The 18,146-nt window shown below is 34.0% G+C and overlaps 4 protein-coding genes across 6 annotated transcripts; 2 read left to right on the top strand and 2 right to left on the bottom strand.

The window, feature by feature from the left end:
- Nucleotides 1-2,614: 2,614 nt before the first annotated feature.
- Nucleotides 2,615-6,057, top strand: LOC111876484 (plastidial pyruvate kinase 2). Its single transcript, XM_023873013.2, has 12 exons — nt 2,615-3,081; nt 3,415-3,699; nt 3,777-3,942; nt 4,073-4,207; nt 4,314-4,424; nt 4,514-4,602; nt 4,682-4,744; nt 4,825-5,000; nt 5,067-5,169; nt 5,253-5,401; nt 5,507-5,615; nt 5,705-6,057. The coding sequence occupies exons 1-12, from the start codon at nt 2,854-2,856 to the stop codon at nt 5,810-5,812; spliced, it is 1,722 nt and encodes a 573-aa protein (XP_023728781.1). The 5' UTR covers nt 2,615-2,853; the 3' UTR covers nt 5,813-6,057.
- LOC111876450 (uncharacterized) lies at nt 5,839-9,915 on the bottom strand. The gene is made up of 4 exons (XM_023872981.3): nt 9,725-9,915; nt 8,994-9,023; nt 7,242-8,873; nt 5,839-7,168 (listed from the first exon to the last, which is right to left on the bottom strand). Coding segments are annotated over exons 2-4 (2,037 nt in total). The 5' UTR covers nt 8,995-9,023; nt 9,725-9,915; the 3' UTR covers nt 5,839-6,764.
- A 686-nt stretch (nt 9,916-10,601) lies between these two features.
- Nucleotides 10,602-13,270, top strand: LOC111876462 (probable inactive receptor kinase At4g23740). Of its 3 annotated transcripts, none has more exons than XM_023873001.3 (3): nt 10,602-10,917; nt 11,223-12,460; nt 12,530-13,270. In XM_023873001.3, the coding sequence occupies exons 2-3, from the start codon at nt 11,245-11,247 to the stop codon at nt 13,105-13,107; spliced, it is 1,794 nt and encodes a 597-aa protein (XP_023728769.1). In that variant the 5' UTR covers nt 10,602-10,917; nt 11,223-11,244; the 3' UTR covers nt 13,108-13,270. The 3 variants fall into 3 exon arrangements, with proteins under 3 accessions (XP_023728769.1, XP_023728765.1, XP_023728760.1); XM_023872997.3 differs by having other exon boundaries at nt 11,205-12,460; XM_023872992.3 differs by having other exon boundaries at nt 11,194-12,460.
- An 870-nt stretch (nt 13,271-14,140) lies between these two features.
- LOC111876441 (uncharacterized) lies at nt 14,141-16,195 on the bottom strand. Its single transcript, XM_023872970.3, has 4 exons — nt 15,792-16,195; nt 15,174-15,492; nt 14,449-14,507; nt 14,141-14,349 (listed from the first exon to the last, which is right to left on the bottom strand). The coding sequence occupies exons 1-4, from the start codon at nt 16,036-16,038 to the stop codon at nt 14,318-14,320; spliced, it is 657 nt and encodes a 218-aa protein (XP_023728738.1). The 5' UTR covers nt 16,039-16,195; the 3' UTR covers nt 14,141-14,317.
- Nucleotides 16,196-18,146: the final 1,951 nt, after the last annotated feature.

Here is an 18,146-nt window from a genome sequence, read left to right as displayed (position 1 = left end):
TTTGTTATTCTTTCAGAATGTTATTATTATTCAATGAATCACAATCATACGACGTAATTATTTGGTATATTATTAGTTCAAGAATTGATTTTGTATATTCTTTCAGAATGTATTTACTAGTTTATGATTGTCATCCTGTGATTCTGACAGAATAAAATCGTAAACTATATTTACTAGTTTATGGTTGACATTCTATCATTCTGACATAATAAAATCGGATTTTTAAATTTGAATTAATTTAAAATATTCAGATTTTAAAAAATAAAGGAATTAATTATCCCTAAAAATCTAAAAATTTCCTTTTTTAATATAAGTTAATTGACTAAAATATCCTTATGCTAAAATTTGTGTGATTATATGGTAAATGCTATCATATTCTATTATCATAGACCCTCAGATCATGACTTTTGATTCTATTCCATCCGCTGGTCCAGATCTGTGCATTCTGAGACACAGTAGTTAATAAAAACAAAATAACCTAAACCTCTATATATATATATATATATATATATATATATATATATATATATATATATATATATATATATATAAATAGGGACCTATTACATTAAGTACAACAAACCAAAAAGAGACTTTGATATGAACATTTGAACATATAGGATACTATTAATGAGTTATTTTTAATGAGAACACAAACATCATTAATATTACACAAATGGATCATAAATATTTAAAGAAGACTATGTTTTTTCTAGAAATCAATTAATCTTTCAATTAAATTATTCTAACATAGTGGATGCGAGTAACTTACTCCAAATGAAATCGGCAAAAACATCCCTAACAAACTTTGTTTATGCTTCACATTTGAAACTAGGTGTGATGTAGCCAATGTTATACAAATCTAGTTGAATCGTTCAGAATGAGGACACCAAAATATGATACGAGAGTGGTTTAACAATGATCGATTTTATGCTAATTTCTAGATCGGATCGAATCGTACGGTTTCTTAAAAAACCAGGTTGAATCGACATGATAAAGCCAACAAAAAACTATTTAAACAGTTTATTAGATTTAGATAGTTGAATTTCACTTAGCACATTAAAAACAATCTATTTATAAAGTAAATTAAACAACACAATCAATTTTTAAAACATTAGATGTAGATTTTTTATAAAAAAATTGTATCAATTATATTTTGTTGATAAACCAAAGGTGTAAATATAACCAATATTAGTTGAAATATAAATATACTAAAAGATGTATAAATATGCATCTCCAATACCAATTTTGTATGTTGAAAATTCGAAGGATAAATATCTTTCACATTTCACAATTAAGATGTACCCACATTTGATAATGGATATAATACTACTTTTATACATTAAAAAATTTAATATTTAATATGATTTAATCATTAAGGAAACAAGCAATATGGATTGGACCGGACCTGTATTCAATAAGTCTAAAAGGTTCAGTACAAGGTCCATCAATTTCTGTAATACCAGTTCGGTTCAAGAGTAGGTCCGGTCAGATTCAAACCAAATGTTCATCCCTACAATCGTAATAGATAAACTAACGTTCCGTAGGGCTTCAAAGAATTATAACATATGCACCTAAACCTGTATCAGCTCAACAGGTACAAAACCGGAAAATACTAAGCCTAAACCTAGATCCAGTCCAAAATCCATCAATTTCTATGATACCGATCCAAATAGTCACACCTAATTTTGAGTTTTAACTAGGGATGTTATTCGGGACGAAAGTAGACCGAACCGAGCAGAACCCGAATAACCCGAAAACCAAATAAGGGTAATTGCATGAACCGAAAACTGAAACAATTAACCAATACGGGTTCGGTTCGGTTTGGGTATTAATTTGTTCGGTTCGGTTATTACCTGAATAACATGTACAAGATGATTAAGGACATAATATAACTAAAAAAAACCGAATAAACCGTATTAGGCTTCTATAACCCGAATAATAGAACAACAATGTACTTTTATAAATCAACATAACACATTCAAAGACTAACTTAATACAATAACATATTGAAAGAATAACATTTACATAGTATATTAACATAATGATAATTAATTTCTTACTTGAGTTTCTTGAGTTGGAGCCCAATTTTCCATAATTAGACAAAGTAGGAATTCATGAATCTTTAAAGACAATAGAAATGGTCGATTTTTGAAAGTTTTGAAACAAGAGGAAAGATCAACAGAAGTGATTTTGAGTTTGGAAATAGATAAGAGGATTGGTCGATTTTGAAACGACAGAACAAACATAATTTTTTTTTCCTGTTATGAACGACAATGACAAAAGTGTGAATCGTAATTTTGATTTCTATTGATCAGATAAAGGGGATGAGGAATGCTTATTCAGAGTATTTAAAATTGAATAAACTCTTGTTTGGATAAACCCGGACGGAATAACCCAATAACCGAATAAACATAATATAGATACCCGAAACTTGAATCGAATTGTTTATTGTGGCCCAATTCGGTTCGGTTCGATTTAGGTTTCAATTCGATTTGGATTTTCGGGTCAAATTCATTTACATAGTTTTGAAATAATATTCTAAAAAAAAAGTTTTGATTTCAATTTTGAAGCAACAGCAACACCTATTCAGGAAAGTCCACTCAGCACTGCACTTGTTTTGCTACGCCTCTTCGATACAAACGAGAAACGGCCATTCCATCTTTCTCTCCAAAATATAAGCGGCGATTTCCCCAAACACAACTTCACACGGATACCATCGCCCTCACCCTCATTTTATAATAATCCTCATTTTGGTCTGCAAAATTATATCTACCTGTTGATTCCATTTGATTTGGTTCTTCCTGCTCCCTATCAAAATAATCAAATTTGATTTGAGTTTTCCAACAATCAATGGCTCAAGTGGTTGCTTCCAAGTTGACTCATACTTCATTTGCGTGCCCTAGCTCTTCCGGTTCTCTTAGCAATCAGATTGAAAAGATCAAGCCTAGTGGTTTCGCTTCCAAACTTCTGATTGGTAACAATGATCGGATTAGTCAGAACCACCACCGTGTTCTTAGCGTCACCGCAAGGAGACAGGAGGTCGAAGTTATTCCGGTTACACCTGAAGACGTAACCAAGGTCGTATATAGCTTTAATTTTTTCTCGTTGGTTGGTTTTGGTTGATCTGGATTGGTTGTCATGCTTGATTTCAGCTTACGCTCAAACATACCGCTGGATCTTTTATTTCAGTCGTATTAGGTTTTAAATGCAAAAATGGATTTTGTGACCAATTTACGTTCAGCATTCATCTATCAGCCAGTATTTGTCGAGCTTAAAACTGCATCAAACGCCAACTTTACACTGTTAAAACCGCCCCTTCTATCATTGCAATTATATGTGTTGTCCATAATCTCTTTCATCTTCATTCTGGGCTGCTTTTAACCTGATACGAAAATTTCTTTTTGTCATCAGATAGAAAGGAATCATCAATCACCGGAAGTTTTACAGCAAGGTGATTCATCGGTAGGTATATGGTCCAGACCATTGGTGAAACGCAAGACAAAAATTGTTTGCACAATAGGTCCATCCACAGACACCAAGGAAATGATATGGAAGCTGGCTGAGGCTGGGATGAATGTAGCAAGACTGAACATGTCCCATGGAGACCATGCATCTCATCAGAAAGTTATCGACTTGGTTAAAGAATACAATGCTCAATCCAAGGATAATGTTATTGCCATTATGCTCGACACAAAGGTAGGCTTCATCTTTTATCAGGATTTTTTTTTTGCCAATCATTCAGAAGGAATCATAATATTTTCATCTGTTCACAGGGGCCTGAAGTCAGGAGTGGGGACTTGCCACAGCCTGTTAACTTAGTAAATGGTGAAGAATTCACTTTCACCATAAAAAGGGGTGTTGGGACAGCAGACTGTGTTAGTGTTAACTACGATGATTTTGTGAATGATGTTGAAGCTGGTGACATGCTTTTGGTTGATGGTATGCTTAAAATGACCTTTTACATCACACCTGATTGTTTTACTTTTACATTCAGGATACTACTTGAAATAGATTAGGTCAATTTCCACACAACTTGAAAACATAAATGACAGCATATGCTTACACATAGGTGGTATGATGTCTTTGTTGGTTAAGTCCAAAACTGAAGATTCAGTCAAATGTGAAGTTGTGGATGGTGGTGAACTCAAATCCAGACGCCACTTAAATGTTCGAGGAAAAAGTGCAACTCTTCCATCCATTACTGGTTAGACTCAATAACCATAATCTTTCTAATGACTTCAATAATTTTCATATTTCTTTTGAAGATTATCAACCTTTGGGAATATAATGATGATACTATATTGCAACAGAAAAGGACTGGGATGATATCAAATTTGGAGTGGACAATCAAGTTGATTTCTATGCAGTCTCCTTTGTTAAAGATGCAGACGTCATCATTGAGTTGAAGAATTACCTCAAAAGTAAGAATAACAACAACACGCCAACACACACACATGGATCAGATTCTATTACTTTGAACTTCATTGCTATGTTGTTTCTCTTTTGTTAGGCTGTAATGCAGATATCCAAGTAATTCCAAAAATAGAAAGTGCAGACTCTATACCAAACTTACAATCAATCATCACAGCATCAGATGGGGTAAATTTGTTTTGTTGCTAAACCCTAAACCCTAATCCCTAAAAACCCTAAACTGATGATGTTGCTTTACTTTGGTCAGGCAATGGTTGCAAGAGGAGATCTTGGAGCAGAGTTGCCTATTGAAGAGGTTCCATTGTTGCAGGTAAGAAAGTTTTGGTTTTTTGGTTAAAGGTCTTGTGATTCATTAGTAGAGTTAGAGTGATTAATTGTGGTTTAATTTAGGAAGAGATAATCAGGACATGTCGTAGCATGGGAAAAGCTGTGATTGTTGCAACAAATATGCTTGAAAGCATGATAGTTCATCCCACACCAACAAGAGCTGAGGTCTCCGACATTGCTATTGCTGTTAGAGAGGGTGCTGATGCAGTTATGCTATCCGGAGAAACAGCTCATGGAAAGTAAGACTTTTTTTTTTAAAGGGTAAAATGGTCATTTACTAATTAATGTCTTGGTGCATGTTGCAGGTTTCCCTTAAAAGCCGTTAAAGTAATGCACACGGTGTCGTTGAGAACCGAAGCCAGCATAGCCGGTGGTGTCACACCCTCTAATCTTGGTCAAGCCTTTAAGGTTGACTTTTTTTTTTTTGTTAAAAATTTAATTACGAGTGAATAATACTTTTAAAATTACTTATTATATAGTATATGTTGCAGAATCATATGAGTGAAATGTTTGCATTCCATGCGACATCAATGTCCAACACTCTTGGAACATCAATTGTGGTGTTCACTAGAACTGGTTTCATGGCTGTTTTATTGAGCCATTATCGCCCCACTGGCACTATTTTTGCCTTCACAAATGAGTAAGTCACTCACAAATCATATAATATGCTTATGCTATCAATAACTGTAATTTCATTATATATATATGCTAATATTTAAATAAATAATTGTTGTTTGTAAACCAGGAAAAGAGTACAACAGAAGTTGGCTTTGTATCAAGGAGTATGCCCGATTTACATGGAGTTCTCTAATGATGCTGAGGAGACATTCGCAAATGCTCTTGGTACATTGAAGGTAAATCTATGTTTTAATATTTAACTGTAATTTCATTATTATTTTTTTCCTTTAAGAAATACTAATATATAATTATTTTGTGTGTGCAGAATCAAGGGATGATAAAGGAAGGTGAACAGGTGGCACTTGTTCAGAGTGGGAGGCAGCCCATCTGGCGGTTCCAATCCACCCATAATATTCAGGTCAGGAAGGTCTAAACAGAAGCTCTTGTGTCGTGTTCTTCTTCTTTTTTTTTTTTTTTTAGGAGGGAGTGAGTGGTGCTTAATTTAGTCTACTAGTTTATTTTTTATTATATGTCGTGTATTACAACTACTATTATGTCAAGAATAATCTTGATCTGAAAAACGAAAACGAACGTACAATTTTGTTGATTGAGTATTTACATATGAACTTCTCTTGTATTGTATGTTTTGTATCCTTTAATGGTGATGATGTTTTGAAATTTGAAGTCTTTTATGAGAATTACAGATGTGATAATAATTTAGTTGTACAATCTTGCATGTTGCATCGACCCAACACATCGCTATATACTTTTGTATTGAGACAAGGCTATGAATGATGAAAGAGCGCAAAAAATCATTTTATGAGATACAAGACATACCAAACGTATACATTTACTCATCCAAATCATTTTATTGATTATCTTTAACAAAAGTTATTTGATTAAAGTTAGAATTAACAAGGTAAATTTTATATTTGCCAAACATTTATGTCTTTGCATCACATTCAATAATGTATGTATGGAGGAGGGGGAGTACAGATATACCAAATGTACACTTTTACTAATCCAAACCTAAACCGATCACCAATCAAATTCTTTGGCTATCGATATCATTTGCTACCAAATATAATTCACGTTATATTTATTACAAATAAGTGCAAAATACATTAAAAAAACACAGTATTTTAACCATTTTTATGGTTTAACTACTATATTTCAATTTTGCTAATGAAAGCAAACCAGTTTGACAAATTTTTCTATGTTGACCACTTTGACATGCTATAGGAGGTCATAACAGGTCAAAAGTGGTCAACACCAAAAAAAATTAAAAAATTGGCTTTAACTTTCATTGATGAAATTGAAATATATAGTTGTTAAACCATAAAAATGACCAAAATATAGTGGTTTTTAATTTTATACAATCTGGCCTACAAATTAAACATATGATCATTTGGACCAAATATAGAATTACTAAACTGTCTGGTATTCAAATCATTACCATCAAGAGCCGAACCAAATCGATCAAGCCACTGAGTCGGGGTCGGGTTCTCACTCTCTGCAACCCATGCTGAAGTCATATCAATATCCTCCACCTGTATCGGATCATTCTCTAAACTTGACCTTTTTGCCCTTGATAGCTTTAGATTGTAATGTATGTATGCAATATCATTCAAAGTTTCTTTATCTATCTTATTTCTTTTCTCCGAATGTATTTGTTGAAACATACTCCAATGTCTCTCGAATGTACAACTGCTGCACACTTGACTCAGTATTCTCATTGCAACTCGTTGTAGTGTCGGAGCCGAGTCGCCGTATTGCTCCCACCAAATTCCTGTACGCAAGGGTAAAATCGTCATTTACTCACACTTTCAGACAGTTTAAAAAAAAAGGCACCAAAAACTTACCAGGTGAAACAGCATCAATGGCCTCCTTAGCAAGATTGCATCCAAACATCCCTGTGGCCCTTGTGAACAACAGAATTTGATTTGTAATATCTCGTCTCAATTCAGGAGTTGGAAGCAATTTCTCCAAAACCCTAAAAAAATCTTCTTTTATCGATCCAAGAAACTTGATTTCTGGATTATATTGAATACCTGGATTCAAGAAAGCAGCAGCCGAATGTAAAGGTGAATGAAGGTGGCTCTGCCATTTTTGATCCACAATATCAAAAAAAGTTTTACACTTTATATCATCCATAATGTAATAAGTCCTAATCGACTCCTTAGCTTTTGTCATCAGCTCATAAATGGACCCCACCGCCGGTTTCCCACCGGAAACCTCCCTCATCACCTTTAGAAACGGGTCGGAAACTGCCACACACTCCTCCACCCCCCGCCAAAACTCATTGTCTTCAAGAATCTCAATGCATGTGATACTTTGTGGTTTATTTCCATACACAGGGTTGTTGGTGAACTCAGGGGAATTAAACATGTGTTTCAATCTTGAACGTTGTTTTAAGATGGATTGCAATGAAAGGAAGTGAGACACGTATTTTGTGATTCCCGTTTTGATGATTTCTTCATTTACAGTGTACTTTTTCATCATATCAAGAACCGATGAATCATTGTATATGAATTTTGAAATAACTTGTGCTTGTAAGATACAACGATTCACCCAATCTATCTTTGAAAACTCTTTCAAGATTGCATTTAGACATTGTGAAGCACATGGGGACACGAATATCGTCCCATAAGTTTGGAGAATATGATTCACTACACTTGTGCAATTCAAAGTGTTGTCCAAGATTATCTGAACGATGTTTTCGGGACCGAATTCTTGGATTACAGAATCGAACAAATCGGTTAAGAACTTTGTGTTCTTGAAGTAAGAACTCGCGTCTACGGATTTATGGAAGAATGTGCTTGATGGAGATGAAATTAGGAAGTTGATTAAAGTTCTTGATTTGTGATCTGTCCATGTTTCCACAATTATGGTGCAACCTGTTGTTGTCCATTCTTTTTCAATTTCTTTAGATTGTGAAGAGACTTCGGTTTTTATAATCTCTAACCAATTGTTTTTTAGGGTTTCGGGTGAAGGACCTTTAAACCCATTACCACATTTCGTGATTGAATCAATCATTAATTGGTAAGATGAAGAACGGGCTACACTGAAGTCTAGTTTGTTTTCGAAAAAGAAAAGGGCTATGTTTCTTTCTGCAACTTCTTGGTTATTACTAGGGGCATTTTGGGTAATGTTGGGAAAGATTTTGGTGATTGGAGATGATAATGTTTCTAGGGTAACAAGACTTCTATTTTGAGAGATGGTTATAGGAGAAGATTTGGGTTCTTCTCTTTTTTGTTTTTTTGTTGAAGGAACTTCTTTAATGTCTTCTTTTGATGCTATTATGTTCCTAACTCTATCGCTCACATCATCTCTAACTTTGCTACATGGATTTACACCTTTACTTGGAAGTCTAGAAAGATGATGCTTTAGTCTACTTATGCCACCGTTTAAAATTCTAAGACAGAATTTGCATTTCACCTTGTTTCCGTCTAGTTTCTCAGCATATTCCCAACAAACATCTTTCTCTCGTACCACTGCCCCCCAAAAAAAAAAAAAATCAATCTTATAAATGAACTTTGTTCAAATTGCATATGATTCTATGATTCAGAGAGATGACAAAAAAAACTCCAAATCAAGAAAAGATAGGGACTTACTTATGTAGAGAATACACCTTGCATTTCACCCTGGTTACATTAATAGAGAAATTTTTTTGTTATAGTTAGTATTTAGTAGGGAATTACATTCAAAAGATGTACTTAAAATGTCTCTGAATTTTATCACTAATCTTAGCATAAGTGTCAAGTGCATTAAAAAGATATACTTAGAATGGAAAATTCCTTTTTCCAACAAAAATGTAATGGATTTCAATCAAAAGATTGTAGCATAAAAACTTTTCCAGCAAATTTATGCATTTCTTCAGTCAAATGAACGAATTGAACAAGCAAAATGTAAAAAAAAAAAAAAAAAATTGAACGAATTCCTCATGGTCTGGCAGATCTACTAGATACTTGGTTCTAGGTGTCTAATTAATCTGCTAGCAAAGGCAGCACAAAAAATGATACAACTGGATCAATCAATCTTCATAAAATCCATAATTAGAAGGCAAAGTTACCGACTTTTTTTTTTCTCTAAATTTCGAGTTCAGAAAGCTTCTAGGGATAAAAAAACATGAGCTAATAGAAACTCGGGTCAGGGAAGAAGTTCAAATATTTATTTCAATTATTTCACTACACGCATCGATAAGCACGAAAATTCTAGAGATTAGGAATCGATAAGCACACAAACTTTTATCTTCTTACGATAGAAATTAGGGTTGTAGATTTTACTAAGTACTTAATGAAGAGAAAATGAGGGAGAAAGTAGCGAGAAATAAGAGATGGCTTACAGAGGGTGAGCGAAACGAAGTGAATGAGATCTTCACTTATAATTGATGAATGAGAGATAAGCGGAGGTTGCAGATTCGGAAAAAATGGTGTCGGTTGTCGGATTTTCTCGCGATATTTTAAAGGAAATTGAAGAATTAGGGTTTTCCTGTTCTTTTCGTTTTCTGTATGTTTTTTTAATAAACTTTTAGCATGTAACCCCGATATATCGCGGGGCCTCTATTAGATCCTGTCCGTTGCTTTACAAAACGACAGCGTCTGGAATGTAGAAAGCAAAAACAAAATTAAGGCGGAAGCTACTCTTATTTATCAGAGCCAGGTTTCGATCCTGGGACCTGTGGGTTATGGGCCCACCACGCTTCCGCTGCGCCACTCTGATTTGTTGATACTTAACTTCATCCTCATTTATAAAAATAGAACCTATCAAAACGGTTAAAAATTGTTTTTTAATATATTTATTTCTTTTATCATAAGTAGTAAATATATTGTTATGCGGTATAAGAATTGTAATTAAAGCGTAATTTATTTATTATAAAAACAGAAAAGTTAATTTTTTTATTATGAAATATGATAAGTTTTGTGGTTTTCCTACATGAGACATACAAACAAGTGATTTCTTTTTTATAGTTTTAAACAACAAACATTTTTAAATATTATTTTATACAGCTAGTTTGATTAGAAATGATAATTTCATATTGATACTATGATACTATGATATATATAAAACACATATACATGTTTATGCAGAAAAAGGAGAAAAGAATGGTTTTTGTAAAACTTATTATAATTCTTTTTGTACAAAAAAACATGCCCATCAATGCATATGTTAATAATGTTATAATAATATTTTGTTATTTTTCTTTTAGTTTTACAAAGACACTTTGATTAAAGTTCTTCGTCTATACTCCATCACCATGTGCATCCTCCAGTTATCCCGCCATATCTCTCCCTGCAACACCAATAGTAGAATTTACTCACTTTTTCCGTACAAAAATTATTAATCCTTCTGCCACACGCAATCTCTCTCACTCACTCAGATTTGAGCAGAGTTTCTTTCTGCCGTTTCATTGTTCGTTCCCTTTCGACATTTCTATACGTCCGCTTCTCGAGTAAAATCGACACATAAGCCCGATTGTTTGGAGGTTTTGATGGAGTTGTTACAGAGCCCAAGCAGTTGAGATCTGTTCGTCCATTGGTGAGTTTCTAGCTTTAACTTTTCCTTTTTTGCAAATTTGGCATTCGTACAATCATGAATATGTGTGCTGTATACGAAATCATGAAGGCGTTTTCTGAATGTGCCGACCTTCAATTGCATTCCGAAACACAGGAAGACGTACATTCATATATTTACGTTTTTTTTTTTTTCAGTTTAATTAGGTCTATGTTCAACAGAATGAAGATAATGGTTTTGTGATTCTATCATACACTGATTTTGTTAAAGTTTTGTGTATTTACTCGTTCCTTATGTTAGATTTCATGCAGACGTGGAAGGTTTTGTAGGTTTTGAGAGAAAACGGAGACGATGAACAAGTTCAGTTTCATTGCAGTATTCTTGTTTGGGGCTATTTTCTCTCTAGTTACAACTGAACCTACAGAAGATAAGAAGATCTTACTCGATTTCATCCAAAAAATTCCGCATTCTTCTGCGATTAACTGGCGAATGAATTCGTTGGCTTGTAGTAACTGGACTGGGGTGACATGTGATCATCAACGTTCATCGATAATAGCTCTTCGTTTGCCTGCGCTTAGTTTTCATGGCCCTATACCTCCAAACACTCTCAGCAGACTATCAAATCTTCAGATCTTGAGTTTAAGATCCAATGGATTATCAGGTCCTTTTCCATCTGATTTCTCCAATCTGAAAAACTTAACATCTCTACATCTTCAATGCAATAACTTCTCTGGTCCATTACCTTTGAATTTATCCGTCTGGGACAATCTCTCTGTTCTTAATCTCTCCCACAATGGTTTTACCGGAAGCATTTCTCCTTCCATTTCAAGTCTGACTCACCTCACAGTTTTGAGTCTCGCTAACAACTCACTTTCCGGTGAAATCCCCGATTTCCGTATCTCGAGTTTACAGATTATAGATTTGTCCAACAATCTTTTCACTGGAACCGTGCCTCGATCTCTCGGAAGATTTCCTAGCTCGGCTTTTCTCGGAAACAACCTCGCACCAAACTCTGGTTCATTATCGCTTCCTGCTCTTTCTCCTCAAAAGAAACCCTCCAAACTGAGTGAATCTGCAGTCCTTGGGATCGTGATCGGTTGTTCCGTATTAGTGCTAGGACTACTTGCTTTGCTATTGGTTGTTTGGCATTTGAAGACGGAAGCTAAAAATCAGGATCTGCAGAGAACAGATAAGAATCAAAAGGGCATGGAGAATTTGCGATCGAGAAGCCTTGGAAATGGAAACGGAAACGGGAACCTGGTTTTCTTTGAGGGAAGTAACCTGGCGTTCAACTTGGAGGATCTTTTTAGGGCTTCTGCAGAGGTTCTGGGGAAGGGTACTTTCGGTACAACTTATAAAGCAGCATTGGAGGATTCAAATGCAGTTGTGGTGAAGAGATTAAAAGACGTGTATGTAACAAAACGGGAATTTGAGCAACAAATGGAGGTTGTTGGAAGCATACGACATGAGAATGTGGTTCCTTTAAGAGCTTATTACTACTCCAAAGATGAAAAGTTAATGGTGTATGACTACTTCAATGAAGGAAGCGTTTCTTCGATGTTACATGGTAAGTTGTAAACTTAAGGGAATGTTTCTTATTTATTTTGTTGTTGATGGTCTGATTTTCATTTTGCAGCAAAAATAGGAAATAATACGAAACCTTTAGATTGGGAAAGCCGATTAAAAATAGCAGTGGGAGTAGCAAAAGGAATAACTCACATCCACACACAATCCGGAGGAAAGCTTGTTCATGGAAACATAAAATCCTCCAACACCTTCCTCAACCGCCACCGCAACGGTTGTATCTCTGAAATGGGACTGGCGGCAGTGACGACTCCGGCGGCGGTGAGGGGCGGTGGCTACCAAGCACCGGAAACAATGGCCGCCAAGAAAATCTACCAAGCATCAGACGTCTACTCTTTTGGGGTTTTACTACTTGAGCTTCTCACCGGAAAGTCACCGGCTAATGCAACGTGTGGGAATGAGGTGGTGCACTTGGTGAGATGGGTGCACTCAGTGGTTCAGGAGGAATGGACAGCTGAGGTTTTTGATGTGGAGCTTTTGAAGTACCCCAATATAGAAGAGGAGATGGTTGAGATGTTGCAGATAGCCATGCAATGTGTTGGGAAGTCGCCGGAGCAGAGGCCAAAAATGGCGGAGGTCGTGAAATTGGTGGAGAACATTCGAATCACTGGTGTATCTAGTCTAGCGTAATATAAATATAACAGCCTTTTATTGTTTACAATCGAAATTTATATCAATAAGACATTTGGTGCATAACATGTTAGGAGGCCTTTTGTTTGCTTCTTGGAATGTTTTTATAAGGAATGTAATATGTTATAGGAATCATAATATGTTACATGTTTAGTTGAGCATACATGATTGCTATTTTTTGCCTTAATCTGGACATAATGACTTAATGGGTTAAGCCAAATAACATAGGTTAAGCCAATACACTAACCTTTTATTTATTTCCCTTTTTTTTTTTTACTCCCAGCTTTTTCTATGATAACATCAATGTAAAGGTAAATAAACATATAACTAGTTGTGAGATTTATTTATTATATGGATTAATTTAAAAAAAATTAAATATAAAGGTCAAAATATTTGAAAACTTTAAATTTATAAGAAAAATAAAATAAAAGGTAATTTAAACAAATAATTTAAATAAATAAAATACACTAATGAGCTTTAATTTTAAGAATTTTGAAATTAAAAAGTAATTTCATTAATAAAATTGACATCCATTTATTCCTACATCAGTTATAATTACTACATTAAAATATTATATGAAATTTAATAAAATAGAAAAACTCATAAAATAATACGTGGAAAAAAAAATTAATTCAAAATAACGACAAAATGACATTTGGCAAATTAAGTGAGAGTGTAACAAGTGGCAAAAAAAAATCTTCATTTATTAAAGAAAGATAGTCATTTTCCTATCCATATAAGACTTAATGGAAAAAAAACAAACCATGTTATCAAATGTATTTCAATCATAGTTTCCTCCCATACTGAAATAGGTTACAGGTAGAATGCTTATTTATGTAAAAATGTGTTACTTTTAGAGTATCCTACTTTATGCAACAAAATTGTCTTTTAAACGAAATTTGCCTGGCAGAAATATGCAACATTGAAACAAAAAGAACTAATTTTATGTTTCTATCATATAACCACTTACCAGTAAAGTAGTGTATCTTTTGGTCCTATAAAAAACAAACCACTTTGTTACATAAACTTGGAATAAAGTGAAACGTTGTTTGCATAAGTGCTAAAATATAATACAAAACAGAGAAAACTCGAAATCATGTTCAATTAGGGTTAACTGTAAAAGTTGGAAAGGAAAACAATCATATTACACACAAAAATAAAAGAATTACAAAACAACTGCTTACGAATAACTATGAACATAAACAGCTCTTTACTTTTTCACAATTCTTGTTCGGATACCACCTGAAATATAATAAGTAAATTAAGGGTTAATTGTAAATGTTGTAGTTCAAGAAAATGTAAATTGTAGTAACGAATATAAGTTGGTGAAAATAGGTTTACCTTCAACCTCCTCAAACTGAATTTCTTTAACTATCTCAGAAGTAGCATGGTACTCAAAACTGCAAAAGCATGACGACAGACACAAGAACTAAATAAGCAAAAACACAAAAGGAAGGATTCAATGCAAGAATTAGCAACGTACTTTTATTAATTTCTTTATTATAACATTCTACTTTCATTTCTTTTTATTACATCATTATTGATTATACTTTGAAAAAATCTACCCAATTATAACACTGTCATTCAAGTACAAACTACGACAATGAAAATTTAAATGAAATAATTTGGTTGATTTCTCAAAGTATAATGTTCTAATTAGAAAAGAAGTTGAAAGTACAATGCCTTAATATGGGCACCTCCAACCCAACCCCACCCCACCCCACCCCAAATCCCATTTTTTCATCATTTGTTGCTATATACTTTTTGATGTAAAAACTGATGCTAATTAGTAAGGAAATGAATACTGAGAATGGTCTTATGGGTCGGAGATGGTCTAAGAAATAAATCAAAGTATAGCTAATTTTGCAATTTTGATCCCAAATGTATAATCATTTTCTTGGAATGCAAAAGGCTCAAATAAATACCACAATTGCAATAATCCGATATACAAAAGGACCAAAAATCTAGTTAACAAGTATTTGTATTAGAAAGAAATGAAAGTAAGTTGACGCATGATGAAATGACAAAAGCATCAAAACTAATGCACATTACAAATTTACAATTACCTGTTAGATAGGTGAACTTCCAATTCGTAATTTGATGTGTTCTTCATAGATTCCACCAACAGGCTTACAATCTCAGTCTTGCGAGTACTAGCCAAGAGAAGATCATACTCGGTAGGGACGATAATGGAAAAAAAATTATCACTTAATTCACTCAAACAAAGCTTCTCGACTGCAGCAAGGGCAATCCGTCTTTTAAGTGTATATGTCTCTTGATCAACAACGTAGATGGCAAAATTGGTAATTACAAGAATTCTGCGTTTCATCTTTCCTGAACCTGTAAACTTGAGAACTTCATCAGCAAAGATGACTCCCCTGTCACCTGCATATCTTCAACTATCACTCCATGAAAAAAAATATATATCTAATCAGCATATTGCTAATCCTGCTAGCTGCCTCAAGCTCTATACTATCCAAAATAACAGACATCTGAATGCTCACACCAAATATCTACCACGGGTAGAGTTGAACAAATTGCATCTTGTTGTATTCAACTGATTCAATCGAGCTACTTCATCATCAATCAGTTGATGAACTTAATTCAAAAATATCATAATTGAAAGATAAGCTAGTACATCAACAATTTGACTTTTATATTTGGAAATGACTCAATTCACTTGCCTTGTTTTTCGAGAATTTTCATGAGATAGGGCTTGGAGCGAACATCAATATAATCGCCTCTGAAACTTCTGGCAATAGATGCTTTCCTACGGACTTTACCTCCGGAGAAAGGATCGTGATCTTCTGTGACGTTTCCGTCGGACGGTGTGGGCTCATCGCTGCCGAGATCTGTTTTCTCCTTATCATCGTCTATTGTATCGGAGGAGTTAACCTCGATTTGGATTCTGCGCCTTATCGAAGCAGACATGGTGGTGGATGCGAGTACGCTGCCTGACAACTAGTAAAAGAAGAGACGGTGTCTCCACCGGCGGTGGATCGGCGGCTTGCTATACGGGCACTGGATCAGGCGACGAGATTTTATTATTTTAGACTCAAAATTATTAAAGTCTGAAATCTGAATTGAACTTTATGGTTTATGACAGTTTTGCCCCCATGATGTATCAATGGATGAGTTTGAGTTGTTTACAAGAGTAAACTCCAAATGTATAACGTAGTTTGTTGGATTTTGTTGTCTTAATTTAACTTTGTTAATGGCAAGTTAATTATTATAAATTTTATACTTTAGAAAACGGCAACTAGTTAACTTAGATTCGACAAACGTGTCGTATCGTGTCGAAACAGTAAACAAGTTGAAAAACTTTGACTTCAACCTTACCCGTGTATGTTTGTGTCAAGTTATGTCAAAATCCGTTTATTTTCGTGTCGGGTTTTGGATCATGGTTAGACCTTGAAATGTATTTTGATATGTGAAGTTGAAACACTAAGACTAGTGGGTGTTATAACACAAATTACCATATTTTTGACATGTCACGTCAGCATCACATCATTTTCTTGTCACCATATATTATCATACTTTTTTGTTTTGCATTTTTTATTTAAACAAAATATAATTTAATAAAATATAATTATATAAATTTAATAAAAGGAGAGTACTTCATTAGTTTAATTAAATACGATTACATTGCTAAAAACTATAATTAAATTAAAATACTACAAAATAAGACTAATTATAATATTTTTAATAAATTCCGCTCTAGCCCTCAAAACATATCGAACTCGTTTTTGTTGAGATGAACGATTGCTTTTGTTAAAAAATTCATATCACGACTTTTTTGTTTTTCTTTTCGTGCTCTTTGCTTCTAATGTCGATCTTTCCTTTTCTCCTCCAATTTCCCCTTTTCAAAAATCAAATGACTTTCAAAAATCAAATTATAAATTTCGAAATTACTAACGACCTTTTGAATGAATTCGACTCTCCCGATGTATTCGATGAAGACCCTCTTTTTTTTCGCCTTATCTCGACCCATTGGTCGAACTATCTTTTCAAGTCCGAGTTCATCATCTGCATTAAAATCAAGCCCAAAATATGCATCCAATGAAGTAGTATAACTTGTGTAATAAAATTTTGGTTATTTTTTCACCACCTTCTTCACTACCATACTCTTTTATCCATTTCGGGGACGCGACTAAAAATTTATGAACATCGATAAATTTGAAAAGTTTCTTATTGTTATCAACTTGAAAAATTTTAAGCGTCGTCTCAAAATTTTGTTGATCACTTTCCATGCTTTTTCATTGGCTTAGCAAGTTGTAAATCCTGTTGAATTTTGTAATCATTTGGTTCATTTTGCGAAACTTGTTATCACATTCGTCATTTGTACGGTATTCGTCATGATCCATAATGCTAAGAAATTACTCCATAATTCTTCGCCAAAATGCTCATTTTTTTGCGCATTTCTGGTTTTGGGATCCTCCAAAATGTCGACCCATGATTATGTTAATCTCCTTTCTTTTTCCGTATGTCATAGTTGAGTCATCACCTTCTCTTTTCTAACCGATGCTTTTCTTTTTCCTTTTTGTTTGGGGTTGGAAGGTTCGGTGTAGCATCCTAAAAATCACAACAATTTAAAACTTTCAAAAACAACCCATAGTCATAAAATGTTTACAAAATCATTGTTTTCAAATTGTTTATCCATATTAGAATATCCCATAATCATAAAGCCATAAACAGAGGATGTGTATGGTCACACCTTCGTCTTCCCGTGATCATCAGAAGTACCTGAAGCAACAACTAAAACCGTAAGACAAAGCTTAGTGAGTTCCCCAAAGTACTGTTAGAACTTCGGGGTAATAAAGGCACATGGATATTCTGATAATTGTGATTTCACTATCAAATCAAAGTATTTGGGTGGTACTCCCTAATCTTTGATTGGATAAGACTTAGAAGAGATTCAGAACAGAGAATAGGATGTATGAATTTCGTTAGTACCAAAAAACTGACCAAAATTGGTTAAATACCTCCTTTGTCTGAAAACTATCAAAACTGTCATAAACCAGTTTGACAACAGCCAAAAA

This window comes from Lactuca sativa, chromosome 8, assembly GCF_002870075.4.
Source record: "Lactuca sativa cultivar Salinas chromosome 8, Lsat_Salinas_v11, whole genome shotgun sequence".
NCBI lineage: Eukaryota > Viridiplantae > Streptophyta > Magnoliopsida > Asterales > Asteraceae > Lactuca > Lactuca sativa.
This window is presented reverse-complemented; position numbering and strand designations above follow the sequence as displayed.

Excerpts from the sequence above, each read along its gene's own strand:
- LOC111876484 (XM_023873013.2), top strand. The coding sequence starts at position 2,854 with ATGGCTCAAGTGGTTGCTTCCAAGTTGACTCATACTTCATTTGCGTGC. Across the intron at positions 3,082-3,414 it reads CACCTGAAGACGTAACCAAG|ATAGAAAGGAATCATCAATC; the intron begins GTCGTATATAGC and ends TTTTGTCATCAG. Across the intron at positions 3,700-3,776 it reads CCATTATGCTCGACACAAAG|GGGCCTGAAGTCAGGAGTGG; the intron begins GTAGGCTTCATC and ends ATCTGTTCACAG.
- LOC111876441 (XM_023872970.3), bottom strand. The coding sequence starts at position 16,038 with ATGTCTGCTTCGATAAGGCGCAGAATCCAAATCGAGGTTAACTCCTCC. Across the intron at positions 15,493-15,791 it reads GAAAATTCTCGAAAAACAAG|GTGACAGGGGAGTCATCTTT; the intron begins GCAAGTGAATTG and ends GAAGATATGCAG. Across the intron at positions 14,508-15,173 it reads GAAGTTCACCTATCTAACAG|TTTTGAGTACCATGCTACTT; the intron begins GTAATTGTAAAT and ends ATGCTTTTGCAG.
- LOC111876462 (XM_023873001.3), top strand. The coding sequence starts at position 11,245 with ATGAACAAGTTCAGTTTCATTGCAGTATTCTTGTTTGGGGCTATTTTC. Across the intron at positions 12,461-12,529 it reads CGTTTCTTCGATGTTACATG|CAAAAATAGGAAATAATACG; the intron begins GTAAGTTGTAAA and ends TTCATTTTGCAG.
- LOC111876450 (XM_023872981.3), bottom strand. Across the intron at positions 7,169-7,241 it reads CATTGATGCTGTTTCACCTG|GAATTTGGTGGGAGCAATAC; the intron begins GTAAGTTTTTGG and ends CCTTGCGTACAG.